Below are 27,212 nucleotides of genomic sequence, written 5' to 3' on the forward strand. Positions count from 1 at the left end.
AGTAGACAAAAAGTTAATAAATGACAAAAATATAAAACATCTGATCTGATCTGAAAAATTTAAATTTTACAAGTAGATTGCTTATCTTTATTGGAATTATTCTGTTTATTCAGTGTCTGTCTATAATTTCAAATATCAGTTTAAAGTGGTAATTGGCCAAAGTTCATTTATAATTTACATAATGTTATCACTTATTTTTTTCACACCAATAATTGGTGTCTAGAACTTGAATTAGGTACTAATTTAGCTTGGAGTAAAACATAAAATAATTCAAATTTATTGTTTACGAAAACAATACTTATGCCATGGCTATGTTCTAAGGTTATCAGGTTGTTTGTAAGTTTTTAGTAGAATGTCTAAATACAGGGTGTTCATTTAGTGCTTACTCTCAGAGACTGTGTATGTTCCTATTATAGTCTAGTCCCTCTATAGTCTACCCTATATAAGTTAGCGTCTATTAAATTTTGTTATGAATAAAAATGATAACCTTTTGATAAGATTTTCATGTAGTTGTGTTGAAAAAATCGTAACAATTAAATCAGTCAGTTTTAAGCAAAAACATGTTTCTTGAATTCTTCTTATTGTTATTAGGAACCGTGATAATTTTTGTGGTAGTTCAAAAATGGCGTCATCAATATTGGTTGAAAAAGGGCGTACCCCAACTAAAACCCCATCTGATATTTGGAGATTTCAAATCGGTTGTAACTGGAAAATCCTCGTTATACGACTTTTTCTTGGAGCTTTATAATTCCGGCAAAAATTCAGGCCATAAGTTACTTGGAATTTACAGTATCGCAGCTCCCGAACTGGTTATAATTGACCGGGAATTAATAAAATTGATTTTGATAAATGATTTTGCAAATTTTACATCCCACGGAGTGTATCACCACAAAACGGACTTGCTAACGATGAATATGTTTAACATGGAAGGTCACGAGTGGAAAATTCGAAGAGCTAAAATGTCTCCAATATTTTCGACAGGTATGGGCTATTTGGAGGTAGTGCCAAAAATATAATGAATTATTTTAGGAAAGGTAAAAACTATTTTTCAAACTCTAATAGAAAACTCAGGTGATTTGGAGGCGTTCTTAGGAACGTTTGCTGATAAGAAACAGCCTATGCCTGCTAAAGAAACTTTTGGAAGATTTACCATTGGCAATATTGCTAATATTGTCTTTGGACTAAAAACTGACATTTTTACCGAACCAGATAATTTGTTTAAGTCAGTTTAGTTTACAATTTTTAACTTTATTAAACATGTTAGAGTTACAGGCGTATTAGTGATGCAACAAGCAAACCACAGCTTTCACACTTTTTTCTAGAAACATTCTTCAATCATAACTTTTTGGCAAATCTTGGACATAAGGCTTTCCCTGAAGAAATTACGAATTCGTTTGCCAGTAAGTTTAGACACTTTTTAGAAACATTTAATAATTTGTAAAATCCTTTATTTTAGAGATTGTGTTGGACACTATTAAATACAGGAAAAACAATAATATAAGACGGAAAGACTTTGTGGATTTGATGTTACAGACCAAGTTGCAAGGTATTCTATATCAGTTGTGTTGTTAAGTTACTTTTATACGCTTTGCAGAAAGTGAATTGACCTTTACTGATAATGAAATAATATCCGAAAGCTTCCTGTTCTTTTTGGCTGGATCCGAGTCATCTTCAACCACCAGTTCATGCACTTTATTTGAAATGGCTCGAAATCCAATTATGCAAGAAAAACTACGTGAAGAAATTATAACAGTTTTAAACCGCTATAATGGCCAATTAACTTTGGAAGCATTGACTGAAATGTCGTACTTAGATCAAGTGGTTAAAGGTGCTTAATCATTAAGGGAATAATAAAATAAATTGATATGGGTTACTTTCAGAGACATTAAGGCTTTATCCTGTGGCAACTTTCATTCCTAGAATGAGTACTAGCAACTATACGATCCCAGGAACTAATATTTTAATTGAAAAAGGTTTTTCAGTGGTTTCTTTGTTCAAGTACTTCATTCAATGTTTTTTCTACTACTAACATGATAAACTAATTAGTAGGTTGAGAAATTAGTTCTTTACCTACATGATCATTGTTGACCTAGGTCAAAAATAGAGTCTTTCGTTCTAGTCTGGCACAAACACAACAAAAAAGAACGCTTTATTGACCTAGGTAAATAATAATGTTAATGTCTGACAGATAAGTTAGGTTGTCTCTTCATGTTGCTGTTTTGTTGTTATCTTAAATTTTTAAATTTTCAAAAAAGACATCAGAATGGTTAATAGTGGAAAAAACGCTATATTATCCACGGTTTACTGAGTCAATAAAAGCTTCTGTCTAAACCTTGGTTAATAATATACTATTTTAATTAGGCACTAGAATCTACATTCCTTTAAGTGGACTACAAAGGGATCCGGAATTTTACGAAAATCCTGATGAATATAACCCTGATAATTTTGCTGCGGAAAAGTTGGCTGACAGGCCAGATTTTACTTGGATACCTTTTGGTATTGGCCCTAGGCAATGCATAGGCAAGTGGTTGATAGTCCTTGTTTTTCTGAAACTAATATTCCTTTTTAGGTCTTAGACTTGGATACATACAAAGCAAAGTGGGTATCATTACTGCACTGACTAATTACAAATTAAGTTTACACGAGTCGACAAAACCACCGTTTGAAATCAGTCCAGGACATATACTATTGTCTTTCAAAAAGGATCCATTGCTAAATGTTACAAGACTTTGATTAGTGACAGTGTGACTGTTTGATTTGTTTTAAAATGAATTTTATATTTTTATATAAATTTTGGGCTCTAAAATATTGTTAAGAAACCTTTAAAATATTTTGAAAATAAACCTAAAATCCATAAACTGTACTTAACTTTGTACTTGTACTAAATTTGAAATTGAAGATTTAATGCATTAAGCTGATGCTGTACTGCTTGTATGAGTGGGTAAATTTAAAGTCTTATCATTAAATTGCCACTTAGAATATTATAGTCAATAAAATCAATTCTGCAATTACGTCTTAAGTTAAACTTTGTTTGCTAGTAAAATGAAACATTGCTACAACGATAAAACTAAGCCAGCATTATAAGCGAAGGAAACCGGCATTAAAAGGTACTTTAGTGTAATTCCCTTCAAAATAAGAGGTAATTCTGTTTAATTACACAACGAGAAACGTTTAACGACTTACACTTTCACCCGTTTTATGGTTCGATGGGTAACATAACGTTTAAAGCGAAATAAACCCGGTTGGGTATATTGGAAATAAAGAAGAGATTGGAAATTGTGCGCTGTATGACAGGCTATTTCTCACTCTATGTACTAATCGATAGGCCAGTAATCAGGAATATACGTGAAACTGACAGCCGCGTTAATAAATGAACTAAGTTGATGAAGGTATTAACTGGAATGACGAGTTGTTAAGGTTGTTTCAAATAATTGAAAGTTTGTTTAGGTTTTCTTGACACTCTAAACATATTATTTTACCTTCTATAAAGTAATGCATACAAATCGCTGAGCGACTCGATCAAATGTCGTTAAAATTCAGTACCAGACATCAGGCACTGAAGCGCTGAAAGCGGAGATTAGAGTAGAAGTGCTGCGAATTGAGATAATAACTATTTTAAAGAGTTTTGAATTGCACGTAAACTAGACTAAATCTGTTTTTCTATGATCAGAATATTGGATTTAAATTTGAAATGATAAAATTGTTATCATTGCAATAAATGTCGTTCATGAATTGCTTTATAGTCGCAAACGATGTAATTGTTTTATCAAAAATTCAACTGTAACGAAAATGCTTAAATGGGTCGATTGTTTCAATTTCAATGGATTATTGTCCCGCATTTATTTATGTTTTGTTGAAAAACTAAAGGTATTTGCCAACTGAATATTCTCGTGCTTTATACACTTAACTGACTGTAACAACGTTTCAAATTTGCGAACAATCAACCTTCAAAGCTCACGAGAAATTCCGCCGTTCTGTGAACCCTGAAATGAAAATTTAAATTAACTAAAATATGCACGTGACCTCATAGATTCCCAAAAATAAACGCGCCTCATTTAGAAACTTAAATGCCGTATTATTAAGTTTCTTTGAAAATTAGGGCCTTCTGGTTTGGTAATATATGTTACATTGTTCTGAAATTTAATAACCGGATGCCGTACAAGCACTAGCCTGTAGGGCACGAAGGGAATGAAGGGATGATATTGCGTCTCGGTTTGTGGTTACATAAAATCCAAAATTTAGTATAATAGAGGATTTATATGTAATGGTTTAGGTATTAAAAAAGGTCAATATATATTTTGTAACGGAATGTGGTGAAGAATGCATATTGGAGAATTTTGTACTTACCTATTTAAATATTACGTAGAGGTATTTGCGTGATAGCATGATCAGTTAGGAACATATTATTTGAGTGATTGAGTGAGAGATAAGCTATTATATTACACCTGTAAATGTTTATACCAGCTTTCCACATTCTTTATTTATAATAACATTTACATAAATTTGACAAATTGCTAAAAGTATTTTCTTTAGAGCTTTTGCCGTTGTAAATGACTTTGGCAACATGTATACTAAGGATAAAGAGACAGCCTCCATTCAAAATTAATGTACTGACAAGTAAAGCACAAGGACTTAGTCATGGCAAACACGTGTTAAACCTGGCCAACAAACTTTTAAGTGATAAGTTAAATTTTATCCCGCCCTGGAGAATTAGTTTTCCGAACCGCGGTTACAAGCCCGAAACTTAATCAAACTTCCAAGTGGGGTATGAAACAAGTTTTCGTACTAATCGAGATTCTTGCTTAAATAAAACAACTTTTACTATTGTTTTCCGAGGTGCCGGAACGTTTGAAATAAATCGTTCCTTGATAAACAGACGATATTGACGTGGAGCCTTTGTACGCGTCAGCTCAGAGTTCAAAAGTTCCCTCTCTTTTATGAGGCAAGTTCTTGTGCTAAAACTGCGACAATGGTTTTGTTTGTTTCTGTTGCCCTACATATGGAGCCCTTTTATGGACAAAAGTCATGGCATCAATAATAGAACGGGAAATGAAGGAAAGCTTAATTTCATTCCCTCGTCACTGCTCTTAATAATATTTGGGACAGCCCAGGAACTTGATTTACTATTACATTAGTCCCTTAGGCAAGATTAATATTAATAGGGACACTCAGCTATGATAATAGATGCTGTAAATTTAATCGACAAAACCAGGTTTATAATAAACTTGACCACCAAAGTTAGAAAAACGCTTTAGTTTTTCTGGAATATGCCAAAACCAGATAGGAAACTCGATGATGCTAAGTACACATGTTCAACATTGGTCAAAAAAAGCAAATCAATCACAATTATTATACAGGTTTAAATATGAATTTAATTATTTTAATCAAAAGATATTGACATCATAGAGAACGAACAATAAGAAGAAAACAAAATATGGTTTTGCTACAGCTAACTTTCCAGCTGTAAAAGTAAAGCTTTTCTTGATTTTATTCTGAAAGCACCAAACTTTTAACAAACAGGAATCTCATAAATTACGCCGAAGCAATATAGTTTTAACCATTGAATTTTATGAGACTACTTAAACATTCAATCAATATTCAAACTTATTACTGAAGAATGTTTTTCTAGTCAGACTGAATACGTATTAAGGGCGGTAGCAAATGTCCACTGGTTTTTCGTTCGTTCAAGTAAAACTCGATCTGGCGTGTTCAAGACCCGTACTTGGCCCTTAAGGGATGTCAAAGGACGTTTTTAAATTCCCTTTAAGCAGGGTTATTCAGACAAACGTGAAATACAGTCGCAATTTCTTACAGAATTTTGTTAATTTAACTTGGCTGGAATATCTGTAGGTTTTAATTAGTTAGGACGATCAATATAATAAGAGTTCCAATGCACAGCAAAGGCTATAGTTGTACCAATGGACCTTAAATTAGGTGAAATAACCACTTTAAACCTTTCGAAAATTGGAAAAAAGCCATTTTTTGTAAAAATTTTCAATTTTTTTTAGCTCCAAAAGGGTTCCAACGCACATCAAAGGGCATAATTATACCTAAAAATTATAAATTACGAGAGAAAAGCACAAAAAAAGCCACCAGAGAGGTTTTTTAGGTACTTTTTGAAATTCAATATCTCGGTAACATGAGGAGCTACAGAGACCATTTTTAACCCATTTTCAACGAATTTCCTGCGAATTTAAATAAAAGAGCTATGATTTTTCAAAAAGTAAAATAATTCAATTTTTGTCAAAAGTGCAATTTTGGCAAATTTTTATTTTGCTCTATAAGGGTTCCAATGCACAGCAAAGGGTATAGTTATACCAAAGGACCTCAAATTAGGTGAAATAAATATTTTAAGCTTTTCAAAAAAAAAAAGACCTTAAGTTAGGTGAAAGTAAAACATTTCCACAAACATTTTGACAAAACAAGACACATCTCTATTTGTTACCCATTATAAATAAGGATTGGTAGTATTTACTTTCGGCGGCAACAAAAAATCAAATTTATGTTCATATTAAGGATTGAATTTGAGTTTTTAGGAAAGATATTTCGCTATGGATATGTGTATTTCACCATGAATAACGGAGGCATTAGAACGTCAAGATTTATTTTGGTTGCGCATATATTCTCGTTTTATCTTTTCAGGTAGGGTGTGTATAAGTAATCCGATTTTAGCGCCCGTTGGAATTTTTGATCCCGAATGTTGTGGGTTTTGTGCAATAGAGCTTGAGTTATTGAGAAATATTTGTCATATTTTTCGGCGTAATACCTTGGGGTAATGTTTGCACGTTTCAATATTTTGTTAACTGTTTTCTGAGCAAGAGGATAAGCGATCACTGGAAAAATAGCAGGAAATTGAATAGATAAAGTAGCGCTTGAGAACTTGGAAAGCTTTTAAGGTTGTTCGTGTTTTCGATTAAATTTTTGGATTTTTTGGAGTAATCCCACAAAACCGTGGTTTGTTCGCGTGCTCCAGAATATTTTATAGGACAAAAATATTTTCCATTTAAACGTGATTGAATAAATCTTCTCGGCGACCGACACGTCGAATTAAAGACATAAATACCAGGCGGCAAATTCCCACTTTGCAATCATTATTCAGATCCACGTTACACAAAAATTGAACGTCAAGCTACAACGTATGGTCATTCTCCACTCGATGCATAAATTCCAACGGGAATTGGTTCACCCTTTGTTCGGAAACGGGAAAATTTATTTGTAAACCAATGTTTGCTTTTTACTTTGGCTTCACCAAATCATGCCAGTCTGCATGTTGTCGTCGTCTCTAGAGACTTAAACTAATTTCACGTAAGGCTTTCTGCACTAACAAAAGGCCAACAGGGAGACATACCTTGAATTACGTAACGGCATTGCTAACAAAAGTTTTAATCATTTCTCGTACAGAACACGTTTAGTGCTTCACAAAGTTGTTTGTAATTTTCTTTAAATTTTTTTTAAATCATTAATTTTATTACAACATTAAACCTTTCCGCTAAATAAATATTACAGCATTCCAATGGTACAATGTTTCACATTCGCCTCACAAAAACCTCCGGAGACTTGACGTAATGGCGTTGTTCCGGGATGGCGAAATTTATTTCGAGGCAGTTTCGGCTTTATTTGTTTTTTATACCTAAAATACCTTCTAACCTCGTTTTGTATGCGCTCCATTGGGAAACAAACTAATTCTGTCTAAGAAGTCTTTTTGGGAGTAGGGACAATTTTATTTCCTTTCAAATTATATTGTCACGAATAATTTTTCTCTTATTTCATCAAATCCGTTTCATTATTGTTTTAGTTTTGTGGACAAGGTAAGAAAATTTCGTTCCTGTAACTGACTGATATTGACGTTTTTGTGTAATTCTTAAACTGAAATTTTGCATTTATTTGTGGGACACCTTGTAATATCGTATCAGCTGGATCACCCTGTCTCACAATTTCTGATGAAGGATCAATTTGCTTCCAAGCTTTGAGGTCATAAAACAAAGTTTTACTAGCTGGAGCTTACGTGACATTAACCTATATTAGGCAAGCCGTACGAGTTTTCTGAAGAATTTGTGGAACTGGGAAAGGATAAATAATTTTTACAGCTTTACTTGAACACGATCGAAAGATATACGCTACTTACGTGGTGTTTCAATAAATATGTTAATTTTATAGCCAAGTCTGGACAAGCATTATTTATTGCAAGGGCTATGTTTTTGTATGCTCGGCGATACAAGCATCAACTCGAAAAGCTGAGAAAATTCGTTCTAAGATACTTCATTTTCAGGTTATTGAATTTTTCACTTGCAATGATTATCTGTATAAATTTCTTCCTAAAACTTTGTAATTAGGTTCAGATGGTTACATAAGCCGAAACAACAATAAACAGGTCTGCTTAATTATAAAAGCTCTTCAAATTAAAACAACTAAATTTCTCTTTGGGGCGCAAATTAAATTAGTTAACTGAAACAAAGTTGAATATGAAACGTGAAATCTTTTGGTATTTGTTCGCTTCTGGGAGTAAATTAAATTTTATTAAATTGATCTCGGACTGAAGACAATAAGTATCTGGCTTGTTCTTGGATGGGACTTTTAATGACTTTTCTAAAGTGATCTTTTAATTAGGTTGGGTAATTTAACAATATTTTGGAATGTTTAAATACCAGCGGAAGTTTAATTGAAATTTCAGTTCTCAGTTCAACTTTTTCAATAATTAACAAAATCTTGAAAGGTCAGACACTTGGTAATTAAATATATTAGTATAATTAACTAACAATAGGTTTAAAAAGCTTCGTAGGTTGATAGACTCCTCATAACATCAAAATAAATTAGAAGTTGGAAAAACTTATTTGCGTGCCACTCAGATTGAAGTTCTGACGAAAAACATTTCTTTGTCTCGAGGCGTGGAAAAATGTTTCTTGGTATTAAAATCAGGTCCGTTGAAATATAAATCATTAACTTTCAAGTTGCTAAATAAGAAATTACCTCCCAAGCGGAAAATGAAAATTTGTTCAAGTCGTAAATCATCGTTTAATTCTCTAAAAAGAAAAAATTAGCTTGCGGCGGGCAATTAAAACTATAAATTATGCAGAGCCTGTTTTTCTATAAGACGATGCAATGCACCTTTATTCATTTCAGTTCCACAGCCGGTAATTGAACAACGAATTGGTTTATTCAGCGCAAACATTTGTCGGTATTAAGCTAAAAATAGGCGCTTATCTAATAACAAAAGCACCTCAAAGAGAATAGGAGGAAGTTAGGAGGGTAGTTTCTATTTGAATTCCCCGCCTCGTTGTCATTACGTTTATGGACTCAATTACTGCCTGTGCCAGTCTTACAATGCAAAATTCTGCAGAGAAACACATACATCAGAAGACGAATTACTCTTCATTAAGTTGTGTTTACTTTCAGGGAAAAATGTGGATATGTTTTAGATGTAAAGTTTTGCTAAAAATGAGTAGTACTAAAAACTGTTTTAGTTTATTAACTTTTAATGAGTTAGCAAAAATTCGGTTTTGCAACTTAATAAACTATACCAAGCTTTTTCCCATTTCGCATTCTTTTGTTAGGGTCCTTTGTGAGAATTCCTCCACATAAACTGTCATAGTTAACGATAACAAAAGAGAACGTTCCTGCTGCCAAGTTGGAGTTATTCACAATTGAAACTGAACGTTTTACATAAAATAGATCAAGAGAACTCTCCGCATTGTTTGAAAATTTATTTTTCAAATTTTCGCCAACTACTTTTATTCTCTTTAATTTGATTCCAGTTAGTTCCTTAAAATATTTATAGCGGAAACAACAGTAGTACGTAGTGAAATGGGGATTATTCTAGGAAATTCTAAAATCGCAATTCCCCCAGAGGATAATTTATAGAGTAAAATGAGTACTTAAAATGCTGGAGATTCTCACAAGCCGATTCAATAAAAAAGGAAAATTAATGACGCAGAAAATAATTTGCTTCCTTCATTGCTGAAGCTCTGTAAATTCTATTTAAATTTTTATTTTAAAAACATTTGCAGAGCCTCAGCTTGCCGGTAATTATTTATAGAAAGAGAATTAAGTTGGTGCTGCACGTGTTTCTTTTGTCAGGCAAAGTTTGCGTTAGGGCCAATATTAAATGCATGGGTTTTGCGATTTTAATCTGTACGTCAAGTGAAATTTAACCATCGTAATGTTTAATGTAGTGATTTATGGCGTAATCCAAAATTAAATTTATTTTTCTTAAATTCTTTGGAACACAAAAGTTGTTTCATAATTCAGATTGAAGCGCGGAAACTTGCGAATAATAATATTTTTTAAGCAGGGCGGCAAAGTTTGCCAGGCTTAGCGTGGGAATTAATTTTCGCAGTAAATTATGTAATTTTTAATGCACATCGTCTGGAAATGTTTGTTTTTAGCCTTAAAAGTGCAGGCAACTTTTAAACTTAATTAAAGTTCCACTTCTGGATCCTTGTTTATGACAAAATTCCGCAAAATTTAGAGGCGGGACGTTTCTAATTTAGGACTTTCGAGCTTAATCTTTAGAAATAGTTGATCTTAGTTCATGGTTTGTTTTCTATATTTCTTTTTTTTTTAGATAGAGATATAGATTGGATGCTGTATGAATTACAGTTTTTTTTTTACAGTCCAAAACTAAATTTTTTACAGTATGATGGAATTCAAAATGGCGGCCTGTGACGCTAAGTCACATAAAGGAAATTTGACGCCCTCTAGCGGCCAAACAATGTTATCAATCAACTCATGGGGGGTCTTTTGTTTTCTATGACATTTTGACGTAGCTTGTCAAGTAAGGGAGTAATATCGGGTCAAAGCAACGTGTGTAAAAAATATGCTATTTTTACAAAAAGTGCAATTTTGGCAATTTTTAGTTTTGCTCCAGGAGAGTTCCAATTTACAGCAAAGTGCATATTTATATCAAACTGACGGTCATTTATGATTGTTAAATTTGTCATTTGATTGTCATTTATGATTGGAATTAATTTCGGAATTAAATGATTTCAATGAACTTCTTTAGCTAGCATCCGCTCATGCTAAATATTCCGGACGGTACATCCGTTTAGTTTTCCGATTCGAGATTGTTAATACGTGCATGTTTCCTATTTATTTTTCCTTGGAGCAACACTGAAACGCTGTTGTTCGCTAGTTCAATCTCAGCTAACAGCTTCACTTTTCTGCAACTAGGCTAATTCGATCCCAGGGGAATACGATTGTATGCTCTTATAATTCGATGATGGAGGCAATAATCCGGATAATGGGGGTATCCTTATTCCTTTTTGGCTACGAACGGAATTTCCTTATCTCTATTGTTTTTACCGGTTCACTGTTGGAATGTTACCGGGTAATTAGCTTTTGGGTGATGTTTTACACACTTGAGCATTACGGGACTTGCAAGTATCGTATCTGGAAATTTTAGCAGCATTTTTGAGTAATTTAGTGTGCTTCTCACAAGGATGTAATATGAATTTTAACGTTGATAAAGAAAAGATAAATTTTGCTTGGAGCCTGACGCGAAATAATTCGGCTTCATTAATAAAACATTTTCGTGTGATTTATGGAGAAGAAGGAAAAATAACTATAATGGTTGCATAGTAATTATTATTGCTACTAAGCCTAGAAATCAATTTGTGTTGTCTATCAAAATTGCTTTTGTTTACTAAAATTCTGGAAATAAACAAAATTGTTTTACAAATAAAACTTCCAGATATATGAATAACCTGTTAATGTATCATGCTACAGATATCTGGAATTACAAACGAAAACCTTACTGTAAACCAAAATCCGTGGGCAAATCCATTAGTGTTATCCGAGGCATTGCCTAACGTTTATCGCCTGATTTTAATGAGGTTTTACGGCTGTGCTTTTTTAGCAATAAAAAATCCCTTCGTTCTAACGCGAAAACCCAAATAAACTCGTACACCAAACCGAAAACTCATTTAAGTTTAATGGGTTCTTGGAGCAATTACTTAGGGAAGATTAGATTTGGAACGGCTAAACATAAAAATAGCCGGCGTTGGATATCCAGATAGGAAGAACTGATAATAAAATTAAATAATGTGTACGTTACTTTTAATTACGCAACGTAAACATTTCGACTGGGATTTATACCTTTTTGCGGGCAAAGTCAATGTTTAGCCAAAGCTAATACTACTAGAACGGGATTATGTTCAATTTACCTTACCGGTCTAGGTTTATAAGTTTACCTTACCCGTTACCAAGTAGTAAAGCTCCAGCATGAGAACAAACATTTTAGAGAATTAACTCCACATTTCCACAAATTCTCAAACCGAAATTGAAACCAAGTTATCTGACCTAGACGCCAGCTAGCTAGAATCAGTCTTATCTGTTCAAACCCCTTTCGTTCAACGGTCACAATCATAGGTTAAAGCGTTTCCTGTAATGCTTTTATTGATTTTCCTGACCTAGAAACCGTTATAATCCAGAAAAATTTAAAATGAAAAATCAATATTACATCCAGTTGTGGTGGCGTCATCTTGCGGTGTACTGTTACATCCGAACAGTGTAATCAATAATGGAGGGGTGGAAATCAACCCTCTTACTTCCCAGATTCAAAGGGCGAAACCTAGATGGAGCTGCCAGGAACAACTGGGAATATTTTCTTGAAGAGAGGAAACACCCTGCTTGATGTCTTTGCTGTGTAATATTTTGTATTATTAGCACAGTTTCGTACCATAACTGAGAACCAACCAAATGTATTTACTGTGCAGTCTTAGGTTTTCTATTTTCTAAATTTAATAAAGCTCGTCTTCTAAAGCAAAATTTAATATCACTTGGGATAACTTTTAATATATCGCCTAAGTTGAGTATAATATTTATAAGAAATTTGAAACCAGTTGAGTATTCCAGAAAATGTACCACTTTGATACGAACTGAATTGAAGAATAGTGTGTACTAAACCTAGAAATAACAGTGGATTGCACAAAAAAAGTGAATAACAGACAAACACTACATATGAAACAAATTGTGATGACTAGTTTTATAACTGGAACTTAAAACAACAATAAATTAACCTACGACAAGAGTGAGTGAAAGAAACAAGTTTAACTTTAAATTTTTTGCTAAAAGTAATAACAAACTTAATGAATATATTTTGTAAAAACTGTGTATATTGAAACAGTCAATAAGGCAGTCAGAATAAAATTTCAAAATGTCTACCTGGTTATAAAAAAAGAGTAACATTTAATGATAATTTGTTTTTGCATTAAAAATGATATAAATGTTTGGACCACGATGGTTTAATTACCAGGGTTAAGTTACCGAATATATCCGGCATTACCGCTTTATTACGTGGCCGTAACTCTGTAGAAAGCCATCATGTCGTTATTTATGTCCCCTCAATATATTTTCCATTTTAATGGATACAAACCCATTAAAATTATGTTCTGGCAGGATTGGATATAATGCCATTTCGCAAAATATTTATGGTATGCCCTTATAATAAAGATTATGAGAACCCCGCATTATGATTTTTATTCGTTCCTCGACATATTGTCCAAATGAGTTTAATAAATAGTTTACCAAAAATTGACGCAACATATCTTCATTTATTCATAACTTTATGGCTTTAACCAAAATTGGTCTGCAGTAATTATGCATAATATGCAGCGTAAGGTATTTAAGTAATTGGCCTATATTATGCTTAGAGAGGTTAACATTTTGCTGAAACAGTCTAAACTCCTAATATAATAATCTGGCCTGTTCTCATCCTCGTGTTTCCAATTAACTAGGTCATCTAATTTAGTTTGACCACTCAAGACTAATAAGCTCTGGAATCCAGCTGTATTAGCAAACGTTATGTCCGTGGTTAAGCTGAAACATTTTAACTGGTCGCCATCATGCAACTCGCACAAGTTGCTTATTACTTACGAATCTCCTATAAACAGCACCCTATTTGAATTAGGAATTTCAAATCTTTCTTCCAAGTAATGCTTCAGTTCTATACTAGGCTTAGCCAGAATTTTGTGCTTGGTTTTTGTTATTCGTGCTATAGCGTCAACGTAGAATTTGTTGCCTATGAGGACACTTTTTAGTTTGGTGTTTACAGTTTCACTTAATAGAGACCAATAAATTCAATATCTTTGGTCAGTGGTCCACTGTCATCTGTAGCAGCCACTAAAAAAGGTATAGTGGGATTTCTAGTCAACAAAAGAATGGCAGCTTCTGCATGAATTAGTCTGAAATTCACGTCCAAATCCATGACGATAGCTCCAACGCTTTGGGCTTTTTCTAAAAACTCCAAACACACATCTCTAATGCAGGACATATCTTCTTGTAGTTCTTCAATCTAAAAATTCCATTTTCTGACATGCGCTAACGATGCAAATTAGAAGAAAATAATCTAGACGACGTAATATAATAAACCTAAATACATAAGCACAGAGTAATGTTTTTCTAAGAGAATCTCATGTTTGAAAGTTCATTATGAGAGAACAAACACTGCTGGAAGCTATACAGATACAAAGATGATTAGCCTTTGTTTGCGCTACAGCAAGACTGAAAAATTACACTGCCGCATCAGATTTTTATCATTATTTTATTATGTTTCTTGTTATTTCTACGAAATACTGCACTCACCTTTATATCAATTATATTATATCCAGCTTGTGCTAAAAAATTCCGTAACTTTTGACCACATATACAGAAAATATCAGTGGGACAATCAATTTTGCGTAAATAAGCCACTGTAGCGAGCAATGGAGTTACAATTTCATCATCAGTAACATCAAAATGCTTTAGTTCTTCTTTGATCTATGAGAAACTATATCAATACTAGCACTTTACTGGCTGAAAAAAAACCAAACTTGTTCAAATGAGGATATTGTGTTGTTTGTAACAAATCCAATTTTTTTCCCTAGATTTTTAAGTTTATCCATACAATCGTCACATCCGGGTAAAGGTGTGGTAGCAAGAAGTAACACTCCTGCACAAAGTGTTATTAACATTTTTCTTAAAAAAACTTTGGTTCTAACTTACCGTCAATATCGCAAAACACAAAATCAAACGAATTAATAAAGGCTAGAGTCTGGTCTTTGGTGAAACTTTCCAAGTTTTTAATGTGCTTCATTTTAAAACTGCCGCTTGAATAATATGGTAGTAAAGTTTCTTTTAACTACGTTATTTTGTAGTATCAACGATAATATACAGTGTTTGCTCGACCTACTATCACTAAAACGCAAAAGGTCACATTGATATCTGTGACTTAGGCATCCAAGAGCATTTGTTAGATAATTGGAAATATACAAATACTTTTCTATTAATTATGACCCTGTCTTTTTGAAGAATTCAAGATTTTTATATTTTGTAACATACGTCTTTTTGTTTTCAAGATTGCCATTATATACCGTCTAGAATATATTCATGAGAACATTATTTTCACGATGCTGTGGTGTTTCCCGTAGTAATTAGCATTTTGCCATTGGAAGACGCAATGCCGGTAATAAAGCATTTCCCGTGCGCATCCATCTAGAACAAATTTAATACAAAGTAAACTTTCTCCGAGAAAGAATTTTGAGCGTCTGAGGTTTTCTTTTAAAAGGAAGCTGAAATTTCATAGATATTACAAGCGTTTCCCGAGAATGCTCTTGCTTCTTTGTTACTACGACGGCATAAATTTTTTGAGTGTTCCTCAAACGATGCGGAGTTTGTCGGCTTATGCCTCCATTTAAAGATTAAATTACCTTTTTTTCTTTTCCACTAAAGGGTTTACTTCTGCAGTCATCAGTGGAGTATTCTGTGTCAGAGAATAGAGATTATATTTCAAGTCTGTTAATTAGTTTTTATTGCTTAAAAAGAAGAAAAAACGTTAATAATTTATCTTCGAGACTGAAATTCCCGCTTGGCCTGTTGGCAAAACTCGAGGGGTCTAAGATTTCTCCAATATAAATTGCATTAAGAATGACTTGCAACATTGCAAAATTGTATTTTTCAGTGATGGCAATTTTTCGAATTTCGCCGCTTTTCCAATCTCTTGGTAATAACTCAACATTACGTAAAATATTTAGTTTCACTCTTGGCTCAATATGAACTCGGGGGAGAAATACACTCCAGTAATACCTGATTGTAAGAGAATCGGCGGAACAAATAAATGATTGAAGTTTGAAAATGCTGATTGAAGAAAATTGCTTTGTTCGAACTCGTCTTTTTCTATCTTACAAAGTCTTGAGGGAGATTTTATTATTGATCGTTTTATTATAGTGGTTAATTGTTCTGGAAATCATATAGAAATGGCAATAATGTTGTTAATACAGACTAGTGACAAATGTTTGTAAACATAGTAGTTGTGGTGTGGCAGTCACTATTTCTTTTCCTGACCACCTGGGGACAACCTGGATTACCAGTGGTATTACCACCAGTTCCACGGCACGATGGACTTTTGTTTGGTGACGTGTTCGTCAACCGTTTTGTGATTGTTGTTGTTGACTCGAACGTTCATCAGCCGTTCATTTGCCTCCCTTTATTTGTGGACATTAATACCCACAATTTGGTAACCCCGACGTGATCCAAATTTTGGGTTTTACGTCACCAAAAAAAGTCCGTCGTGCCGTGGAACTTCAGGTAATCCAGGTTGGCCCCAGGTAGTCAGGGAAAAGAATAGTGACTGCCACAGTTGTGCAACATCTGGTGACATCTATACTCAACAACTCTAAGAGTTAAAACGTACAAATTAAGCTTGGTTCACACTGTATTCTACATAGTCTGAACCACACTTAAGCTTGGCTTAAAGTACAAACCTTCAGTCAACTTATAAACATAAGTTTGACTGAAACATTATTTGGCTGTTTTCAGTTTTGACACTCTAGAAGTCCAATTAAAAAATCCATCGGTTTTCTTCTTAAAAAGCAAAACACAATACATTTCTTTAGCGTTTAATGCTTCAAACAAGATTTTGTTAAACTTAAATCGTACCCAATTTTGATTCATTACGGTTTTAAAGAAAATTTACATTATTCTCTTTCAAAATTTACGAACTTGCTCTGGCAATTTTCAAGTTGATTTCCAGAGGCAGTAAATTTACAAAAAAAAATCTAAATGACTTCTCGTATATCATTCTTGTTTTTATTTGGAAGAGTGCCGCATAAACTGCCTAAAGTATTTTTCCTTTAGGAACTTTTAAGCTCATTATCTAATTGTGCTCGTCCTTTTTTCTGCTTCCTCCGGCTTACCAAGTTACTTCTATTATTTTAATGAGTAATTCGACCGATTTCCTAATTACTTTACTCTGAGGTTGTTTTGTCGTCTAATTGCATTTGTTTAGAAAAGTCTTTTTATGGTTGTATCTTTGTTTATGCAAGTCTCTTGGTGTGCGAGGAAATTAGATAAGTTAGTGATTAAAGCTCCTATCTATTCTTGCGTGAATCCTGTTCGAATTTGGAGAAATTAATTTGATAAAATTTGAATTTCCTGACCAGAATCTAATACGGCGAATTAATTTCTAACGCCCTATGGCTTTAATCGCTATTGCAGTTTCACCCCGTTGTTGGGTAAATAGGAAAACATTTGAACCCTTCCTGCGATGGTCAACAAAACAATTTTATGCACCCTTTGAAGGCAATAATGTCATAGCTTGAGGCAATTAGGGTAACAACTAAATTACTTATTGTCGAATGCGGTTTGACGTTTGGCAAGCCTGTTGGGTTGCTTGTTTTGCTTTAGCATACACATCCCAAACACTATCTATTAGAATTTATTAACACTAATCAATTTGCTCATGGATCAACAGCAAAATGAACTGACTCTCAATACAGGATCGAAAAAGTCAATTTTAGCACTCGATAAAAATCCAATATACACATAAGGTTGACAGAGTCGGGGCGTAATAAGAAATTCCCAGGAGAACCCTCTCAATTATTCCCGGAGGTTACGCGGTCATACAGGAAACCAATAATTGGAAGAAGCACTTCCAGACTTTTACGAAGGAGGATCAGAAAATTTCCGTAACAGCTTTAAGGACGAAAAAAAGGAAATGTCTATTATATTTTGAATCGTGTTTTTTTCCCTCTCTCTAATAAAATTAAATACCAATGCTTTGAAAATGTTTTCTTTCATTACGATAAATGTTTGAGTTTACTTCTACTTAAGTTAAATCAAACAAACTGTAATTTATTTACTTAGTATTTGTTTAAGTTTAAAAGTGTCTTCTGGCACAACTGCTTACGTTTTTTTTTAAATTATTTCAGATGACGTAACAAAATGAACAAAAGATCAGGAGGTGGAGGCTCCTGGAATAGAAGGGGCAAGCCTTCGAACAAGGAACTGACTGGAATGCGAAGACAACGCAGCCTGGAATGGCGAAACGAACGTACCTGCAGTTCTAGTGACGATGAGATTGCCAGACCAGTCGAAAGTCAAATTTTCGCTTCCTTGTTGGCCCAAGCCCAAAAAGAATTTAAAGGTAAGTTCGAACCATTAGTCTAGTCGTAAAGCCTAATGAAATCAGGCAAAGCTCATTAATAATCAGTTAGCTGTTGCTCATACGGGATCATCTTATCGATTTCAGTCGACAACAAATCAACCTGACGCAGGTGGTAATTTCCCCTAGGTAGATTATAGGGGTGATTGTAAATAGGTAATTAGATCGTCCCTCCCTTTCCTGGCTAACTTTTATTCTAGCGCCCGTTTCCAAACTGCTCACGTTTTGTGAGAAATGCACTTTAAAATACCTGAGGGGGATTTGGCTTATAATTTGGCAGCAGACTTGCACTCAGCTAAATGCTAATTGGCGGCTTCAAGAGGCATTAAGCTAATGCCCTCCAACTGGGAACAAGTTTTAACATTTAAATATTTTTTAGTGACGCCTCCTTTATGGGAAAATTCACTAAAATGCAATAGTTAGGTTTAATGTAAAATTGTTAACAGCAATTAGCATTGACTCCATTAAACATTTGTTGAAAAACTTACTAACAATGTTTGTTCCCTTTTGTTTTGATGAGAGATATTCAACATTTTAGTTTTTCTCTTGCACTTCTTTTAAATCAATAAACTCTCAGAGTATTTATTTGCACTAATACACCAGCTCGCAGTTTATAATCTACGGAAACAACAAACAATTCGATATAATTTTAACTCGATGGAAAATAACTTGTCAGACTGCGCTTTGATGTATCGGGAATTACAGGGAAGAACAGAGATAGATAGACGCAAACCCTTAGAAAACCATGCAAGCATAAAGGCTAACGAGTGATTGAAGACTGATGTGGGGACGGTTGATTGGTTTTACTTGAGGGGTGTTCCTATCAATCAAATGCAGCTACGATGTTAGCACATATGTATTGGAGTCATTTCATATTTTTATGAAAATTTCGTGGGGGGTGGCTGTAATATCTGCACTTGATTTTTAATTAACATCAAGAGAATTTAAATATACAAAGTGGTCCAGTTTTAAGTGTCAATAATTCACCATTTGATAGCTAATCAAACATTTTTCTGAGAAACGTTTCCTAAGGAAGATACAATCCTCCAAATTTCAATTTAAAAAAACCTTTTATAGTTTAAAACTGAACATCCAAGACTTGTGAAAGTCCAAATTTGTACTGAATAGTCTAAAAACTTTTTTACTATTAGGAATGGTCTTATGATTCGCTTTCTCAGACTGCCATCCTGGTTGAGTGTCTGAAACTGGCATTCAAGAACTAAAAAAAGTCCGGAAATCAAGACAAAGATTGTATTGTGCATGAAACTCATTTTTTACTACTAAAAATAATATAAAAGTTGACTTTTAATGCTAGAACGGACCTTAGTAGGACTAAAGAGAGTCCAAAAGTATAATTTCAAGACTTTAATTGGTGTACAACTCAATTTTCTGGACTGGACAACAAGTCTAGAAGTAAATTAAATTTTCGGACTATTTTATTTCTAAAAATTAGTTCTCAAGACTATTATTGTAGCATTTGGTACCAACATTTTTTACTTTTATTACTGAAGAAACTTGACTTTTGGAAATAGTCTTAAAAAGCACTAAAAACAGTCTGAATTTCTTAGAGATGCTACAATTTATTGCACCTATGAGTGTAGAAGTCAATTTAATAGTGAAGAAGCTTGAAATAACATTTTCAAGATTATGGTCAGTGGACAAACTGGCTTTTAGGCCTGATAAGTCAAAAACTTTGTAAAGATAGTCTTGAAACTCGATTTGAGGCACTGAAAACAGCCTTAAAACACTAAAAACAGTCTAGTTTATTATGAAATACCCGAATTTTTAGCACTGAGGTGTCTAGAAGTCGATTTAATAGTGAAAGCTTCAAATGCCATTTTAAGTCTATGAAGAATGTAAAAATTGTTTTTTAAGTTTGCTATGCCAATAACTTGGTGAAGATAGTCTTGAAACTCGACTTTCCAAGCTGAAAGCAGTTTTGAAGCACTAAAAATAGTCCAGAATTCGAAGAAAATGAAAAACAAAGTAAAAAGCACGAAAAATTAGTTTTCAAGACAATTTTCATGAATCTAATGTCAATGTCCTGCATCTAAGACTATTTTCAAGACTAAAATATTGAAATTTGTCTTCAAATTATGAAAACTTACTGCAAATGCAAATTTTAAGCTTCTGATGTCACTTTTTATTAGTTCAGTCACATTTTGGGGTTTAAGTCAATTTTTAAGGTTTAAATGTATGAATTTGTAGTAACAAATTCTTGAAAAAGTAGTTTTTATGTCTACAAGTCAATTTTTAGTATTAAAGTCTCTCGATTTGCATGAAAACTGGTTACAAACACAATTTTTAAGCTTCTGAAAATCTTTTCTAATTCAATTTTCAAATCTAAGGTCTTTTAGTTTGTCTGGAAACTATGAAAACTGGCTACAATAATATTTTTTAAACTTCTTAAGTGAATTTTCCGTTTTCAAGAAAATTTTTAAGTTGGGTTGGGTTAGTTTTGGGTCTTTGACCGTAATAACGTGTAATAAAGTGCTTGTTCCAAATTTGATCAATATTGCTCCAACGGTCTGACAGTTATGACAAAAAAAACGATTTTTTAAACAGAAATTTGAAGGACTGTATTTTCCTTAGGAAGCACTTTGCAGGAAAATGACATAATGAATGTCAACTTATTTTTTAATTGGCTATGGATTGGTGAATTATTGACATTTAAAACTGGACCACCCTGTATTTAACAACTCACTCAACAACTACTCAACAGCGCTAGTGTAGGTGTATTTTTAACCTTAAATCGAGTATTCTATCTGACAAGGCTAAAGCCTCTGGTTAGCTTATTTCCCTGGCAAAGTCAATTACAATGTTGTCGAAGCTTTCTAATTGCAAGACTTAGTTTGTGCAGTAAAGCACCAATATTACAATCTGATTTCACATTGACGATAATTATATAGGCGAGATTATAAGGGTTCCCGTCAAATTTATTATTGCTGGATATGGATCGATCGAACGTCATTGAGGGGTTAAGAAGTTTGGGTTAATTGATATTGCTCCGTGTATTCCTTACTGTATTAAGTAGCTACCCATGGATTTAGTAGGAAACAACGTTATACAGTTACAAGGAATTTGACCATCAATTACCAAGACAGAACATTTAAAATACTCCTGATAAAATTACATTGTATCAATAATTTGTTTACATTTACGGTAAGCCTAGTCAGCCTACCTTATGTAAATTAAGGTAAAACTGTAATGGATATGAGGAATACGGACGGTGTATTTAGGTCGGTAATGGGCCCTGGATTATTAATTTTGACAAATGGTCTTTAAATATTTATTATAAGGGCATTGTAATCCTGCGGTGCGGTGTATAAGGAAATCGAACCCCGCAGGTCTGTGTAAGGAAAGAGAAAGTGACCAATTATTTCGAGGGGAAATTGTCTGGAAACAAGTAAAACTTCTTTATGTTTATTGTTGGATTATTGTATTTTTAATGAGTCTAGGCGAGAAGCTAAAATGTGAATTGTACGTGAGCTAGAAAATAATTTGTTTCTGCCAGCCCAGTAGTCTAATTTGAAATAATGTATTTAAAGTACCTGGATATATTAGAATGCTGGTTGGTGATTTTGATTTTGACTGATCATCCTGGTAGACCTTCTTACTTTTCTCATGAGAATCAGTGTAATTGGACTAGTACTTCTGCTGTCAAAAAAGTTGATCCTGTTTTAAACCCAAAAGAATTATGGTTGATGTTAGTCAGTGCCTATGGTTATAGTATTTGTGGAAAACACAAAAATTAGCCTGTTTGAGAAGACAAAGTTTCGCTCACCTTTTCAATAATGCTCCAACCATAAGCTCAGTATGTGAAAGAAACTTGAAGTATAAAGCGTCGAGTGGTGCCGTGATAGATGGGCTTTACGGGGTTGACACCCCGCTAGCTGTACAAAGTCCACGTGCTTAACGTGACACGTTCACGATTTGTGTTCCAGCAAACCACCGAGTCCAATCGAAATACACCCTGGAGAACACGATGTTTGATGTTATTACAGTTGTTTTCTTTCTAGGGAATTATACCCTTTCACCCTGCGGGTCATCGATTTTTCTCTTTTCACGCTTTCCTCATGGGAACTTGTTGGCTTTGGTAAATCCTAACTCTAGCAGAAATACTGTCCAGATGCCGTAATTAAATCCCGCTGGTTTACGATTACTCATATTTTGTTCGAATGCACGCTGGTGCCAAGTTGTGCATTTCAATCAAAATGCATGCTAACATATTTTGTGTCCCCGTTTTCGTAACAAAATACCAAAAAAAAACCGGAACCTCGATAATCGGATAGTGCCTGTAAATGTCAATTATAGCGTCCCCATGGCGTTCTAATTACAAGAGACTGTCGAGATGCCAAAGGACGTCAACAAGCCCGTTTTGCATTTCGAACTAATTAGAGACCTGAGATTACTGCGACTACAAAATATACGACTCACTTGAGTATAATGGTCGATATCTTGCATCCAGACATTTTCAGTCCCAATTAATTTCTGTTTAGTATCACTGAAAAGCATTTCACCTACGTATTGGCAATGAAGTCAGTAATGGGGTAACAATTACTAATCTACTAGTATAGCAAACAAGGAATAAGTACCAAAATCTTTCAGAGTTAGGAATCATCACTATCAATACCAGTGTTTTTACTCTTTGCTTGTAATTTGTCTTACTTGGCCATAATCAATAGAGATAAGCTTTAACTGTCTCTTCGGAAGGTGGAAAAATGGAAAAAAGTTGAAGAATAGTTTTTGCTGAAGTCAAGTTGATTTAAAAAAAAAGCGGCACAAATTTTAATTCTGTTTGTCCTGGCAACTAGAATGGCTTTCGAAAAAACTACTCTAAGGTTTCATCAAATATTTTTAGATAGCAATTAAGGCGCACTCGGCTAGAACCAGTTTCTAGAAAGTAATGAACGTTTCCTCTCTTTTTCTAGGCGTAAGCTAAACCGTTCAAACACCATTAATTTGAAGTAGCTTTTAGCTTTGAGTGAGTTTCTAGGTTGAAAGTCTTTCATAGGACAGAGACAAGTCAAGTGTTCTTTTTCTAACGACTTTTCTAACCATTAACTATATAACGGGGCGGAACAAACTTCTGCCAATATGTGAGGATTTTCTCGGCTCCGGTTTGGAAATTTCAGTTTATCAGTTACAGAGTAATGCCGTACAACACCTCTAACCGCCAATTATTGTCTAAAGCTTCCTTTAATCATACGATATTTCCGGTACATTTCCCAAACTAATTCAACGATTAAGCAAAGATCGTAAGGAATTTATCGCTCCTACCTATTTTCTCCACAGCTCCGTAGTAATTAAAATAGCACTTTCCAGTAAATCGCTGTATTAGACTCTGTAAGCCACGTTTTATTGTAGTGGTTAAATTTAATCTAATCAATAAAACGATACAATTCCAATTTAATTGTTCAATACTGAAGCTAAAATGGTACTTGAAAACCATGCCACAGTTGACTAACTGCTTTTCAATTATTCTCAGGTTTGAAGAATTTAATGGTTTAAAATATTCCTTGTTAAATCATGATATTCCGTAATAAAAGCTCGTATTAGAAGGCAATGGGAATAATTCGATAATCTATATTCCAAGGTACATGCTGATACCGTAATAATATCAGAACGATATTAAGGGTGCGCGTGCTCTGACTACATCCTCTCGAAATGAAAATATTTTTATCATGTCGGTGCCAAAAGTCGTAGCGTATTACCCTAATATATATCTTGTTTTCCACAGGAAAATTTCATTTCTTTAGTTCTAAGAATATGAAGGATTTGAGTCAAGGGAGGGAATGTCGCGTAATAAATGTAATAAGTATGGCTGCTCCTCTCTCGCTTGACATGTTTTGGAATGTCTTCAAGACGATGGATGACGTAAATCGATATTCAAGAGTAAAATACATCTTGACAAACTTAAAACAATTTTATTACTTTTACTCAATTTCTTCTTCTTGCCTTGAGTCTTTTAAGGATTATTTCATTAGCATGTAGTAATAATAAACAGGACATCAAATATTCATCCTTATGGCTTAGGACTGGCCAGGCATTGTCATTAGTGCACTATGTAAGTTTGCAAACTTACACCCACGTCTACATAAAGTCATGCACACGGCTTTACAAGGCTTATGCAAACACAAAATGTTTAACTTTATTAATACGCCCGCTAACGTAATTTTAACAGAACTAATTTGCACCCCCAAACAAAAGGCAAAACACATAAACTAGTCAGATTTATTAACCCCTGCCATAATAAAACACCGGTACATAATATGTAGAATCCCACGACCACAAAATTACTTTTAACATCAGGGAGGTTAACCGGTTCGTTATGAAATAAATTCTCGCAAAAGGCTAACGTGGGCTAGATAAGGACATTTAAAGGAACGGAGAGAGAAGCCGTACAAACTTGAACACAGTCTGGAGTTTTCCCCCGGGGAAACAACTCAAGATTGAATATGAAAATTTAATCAGGTAATTTCATAGGGGATGATGCCTCAGTGCTCCGCTTGCTGGAAAGTGCGCTTTTCTTTTCTTTACGTACTGCTTGAAGCTCTTACAAGAACACCTTAGTTAATTTAAAATATAATTGTCTACTAACTAGCTTATCATCCTATTTCTTCCCCCCCATTCAATTAAAGGGTCTTAAATTGGTTAAGGCATACTTTGACTTTAAACATGCAATTACTCATTTTTTATTTTCTTGTTACAGTTCACTTCCACAAAACCTAATACAGTATATTTGTCTGACATAGCGAATATGGAGATCCAAAGGCGCGATATTGACAACCAATGAATATTAAGCGCTTTTTTGGGCACTGGATGACTCGTAAATTGGCAATTCAATTTGGGAAACTGTCACGAGATAATCTCAATGCAAATTTTCTTATACAGCCAGTCGACCTTATTTACTGTTTTATTAAGCTAAACACCTTAAACGGTTTCCTTTATATCTGTAGAGATTCGACGTTGAATCTCTTAATCCTTGTTCTAGATGATATAGAACGCAACTACAGATCGGAAGAGAAAGAGGATGTTGTGGGCGATAATTCTTGTGTGGCGTACTCTGGAACATCTCCGAAACTAGCATCACCCAGATCGCCAATTCCTTTACATCGTCAAGCATCACCTTTTCCTTTGGAAAGTTTAAATTCCAGAAGAATCAGTTATCAACCATCTACCGAGAGATTGAGAACCATTAATGGTGAGTGTCTTTATTTAGTTCATATAGTTCAATATAAAGTAATATTGTAATGTATAAAACTTTATCTAATGTTTAAAAATCACACGTAGTAGAGTTGACATAATAATAAAACAATATACCAGTTTGTTATAATGAGATGTTTTAATAACACAACTTTCACAAAGCGATAAAATTATGGGTTGTTAACAATTCCGGTGAGACTGGTGAGTTCATCGGGACAGTCGATTTGTTCAAATTCAACTTGGGGATTGTCAGCATTTTCGTACCAGCCGAACCTGAAGTGGCATCCAGATTGGAGTTCTTCAGGGAGAGAGTCGCATTCAGAGTCAGAGGAGACTCCACCGTATTGTTGTCCCCATCCGGCAGAAGGAGCATCCCATTGAGTTTGGCAACCCAAGGTGAAGATACCAACACCACCTGAAGTAGTCAGTTGGTTGGTTAATCAACTAATAGGAGTGAATGAACTTACCTCCGGGAATTTGAATGTCGAATTGGTTGGATCCTAAGTCACCACCAGTGTTGATGTTTTGGACGATGAAAGTCTTTCCAGCCAAATTGTTGGTGAAGGTCAATTTAAGACAAATACCACAGTAGCTGTTGTCAACTCCACCAGTGAAGGAGGCAGCGACGAATCCGTAGGCGAGAGAGTCGTTGACGGCCCAGGGTTGAAGGGAGTTGCACACGTAGGCAGAACCCCCTTTGAGTTCAAAAATTTCAACCGTTTTTTTTTTCTATTGAGGTTATTTAATCAAAACCCATCTTACCAGAGTCACAACCAGAGTGGACAGAGGCGTTTACAACGGTGACACCATCTTTAGCGCAGGACACGACAGGGTCCAAGAGTCCAACATTTTCTTTCCAGGCACAGGAAGGTTTGCAACAGTCCCAGTAACGGGTGGTGGTACCATATCCACTGAGGGCAGCGTGAGCCACACCAACAGCTGTAAATACAAAAAATTGTTTACAATAATTAATAATAGGAAGTGAGTGGAGCTTAAACAGAAAATTTCTATTATGATGACGTACTAATTGATATCAAAGCCACTTGAAGTTCAGTAACGAATGTAAAAGCATCGAAGACTTAATCAAATAAGTAATTAGAAAATTTCTTATAAGATTTCAATAACATGTACCTAAATCCTAAAAAACCAAAAGATTTATGAAACAATAATGACATTTTTAATAACGAAATTAAAACTGAAAGAACGTGGTTCAAAAAATCAATTTTCTACCTTTATCTTCATTTATTTTTCAACACTCAGATACTAGGGATTAATAAGCTTACTGGTTTACAAACTACTTCTACTAAGTACATAGTTTTACTTATTTTAGTAAACCTTCGGTTTAAAATACCTTTTAGTAGAACTAAGCACTTAATTCAATACATTTTTATATACAATAAGACAACATTTTTTATTCTTACCCAAAGCGCAAACAAGAGCAACAGCGACAGTCTTCATTTTGAACTCTTCGCAGGCACAGTTCTTAGTCTTTTCATTTTCGGCCTACTTTTATATAACATATTCTGGCTTATCAAACAATGTTACGTATTGACACTGTTACCGATAAAGGTAAGCCTTATTCTTGAAAGCTATT

At 34.2% G+C, this 27,212-nt stretch overlaps 4 protein-coding genes across 7 annotated transcripts in view; 2 read left to right on the forward strand and 2 right to left on the reverse strand.

The window, feature by feature from the left end:
• Ten-a (Teneurin-a transmembrane protein) overlaps nt 1-27,212 on the forward strand; it is a 155,851-nt gene that overhangs the window by 36,876 nt on the left and 91,763 nt on the right. For all 3 annotated transcript variants that reach the window (XM_081982261.1, XM_081982262.1, XM_081982263.1), the window contains exons 3-4: nt 18,180-18,394; nt 25,407-25,616. In XM_081982261.1, coding sequence (XP_081838387.1) covers nt 18,193-18,394; nt 25,407-25,616 — 412 coding nt within the window. In that variant the 5' untranslated portion in view covers nt 18,180-18,192. The remainder of the gene's footprint in view (nt 1-18,179; nt 18,395-25,406; nt 25,617-27,212) is intronic.
• LOC145730637 (cytochrome P450 6a2-like) lies at nt 511-2,863 on the forward strand. 2 transcript variants are annotated; one of them, XM_081981955.1, is made up of 8 exons: nt 511-981; nt 1,030-1,216; nt 1,273-1,400; nt 1,457-1,546; nt 1,595-1,828; nt 1,881-1,973; nt 2,362-2,520; nt 2,570-2,863. In XM_081981955.1, exons 1-8 carry the CDS (start codon nt 561-563, stop codon nt 2,731-2,733), a joined length of 1,476 nt encoding a protein of 491 aa, XP_081838081.1. In that variant the 5' UTR covers nt 511-560; the 3' UTR covers nt 2,734-2,863. The 2 variants fall into 2 exon arrangements, with proteins under 2 accessions (XP_081838081.1, XP_081838080.1); XM_081981954.1 differs by having other exon boundaries at nt 512-981; nt 1,030-1,222.
• Nucleotides 13,528-15,146, reverse strand: LOC145730277 (uncharacterized). Its single transcript, XM_081981401.1, has 6 exons — nt 14,977-15,146; nt 14,805-14,923; nt 14,578-14,751; nt 14,065-14,287; nt 13,870-14,014; nt 13,528-13,812 (listed from the first exon to the last, which is right to left on the reverse strand). The coding sequence occupies exons 1-6, from the start codon at nt 15,065-15,067 to the stop codon at nt 13,632-13,634; spliced, it is 933 nt and encodes a 310-aa protein (XP_081837527.1). The 5' UTR covers nt 15,068-15,146; the 3' UTR covers nt 13,528-13,631.
• LOC145730843 (endoglucanase-like) lies at nt 25,739-27,200 on the reverse strand. The gene is made up of 4 exons (XM_081982286.1): nt 27,040-27,200; nt 26,381-26,557; nt 26,086-26,313; nt 25,739-26,033 (listed from the first exon to the last, which is right to left on the reverse strand). The coding sequence occupies exons 1-4, from the start codon at nt 27,074-27,076 to the stop codon at nt 25,789-25,791; spliced, it is 687 nt and encodes a 228-aa protein (XP_081838412.1). The 5' UTR covers nt 27,077-27,200; the 3' UTR covers nt 25,739-25,788.

Source organism: Ips typographus, linkage group LG6 (genome assembly GCF_016097725.1).
Source record: "Ips typographus isolate SLU linkage group LG6, UJ_Ityp_2.0, whole genome shotgun sequence".
In the NCBI taxonomy this organism is placed as follows: domain Eukaryota; kingdom Metazoa; phylum Arthropoda; class Insecta; order Coleoptera; family Curculionidae; genus Ips; species Ips typographus.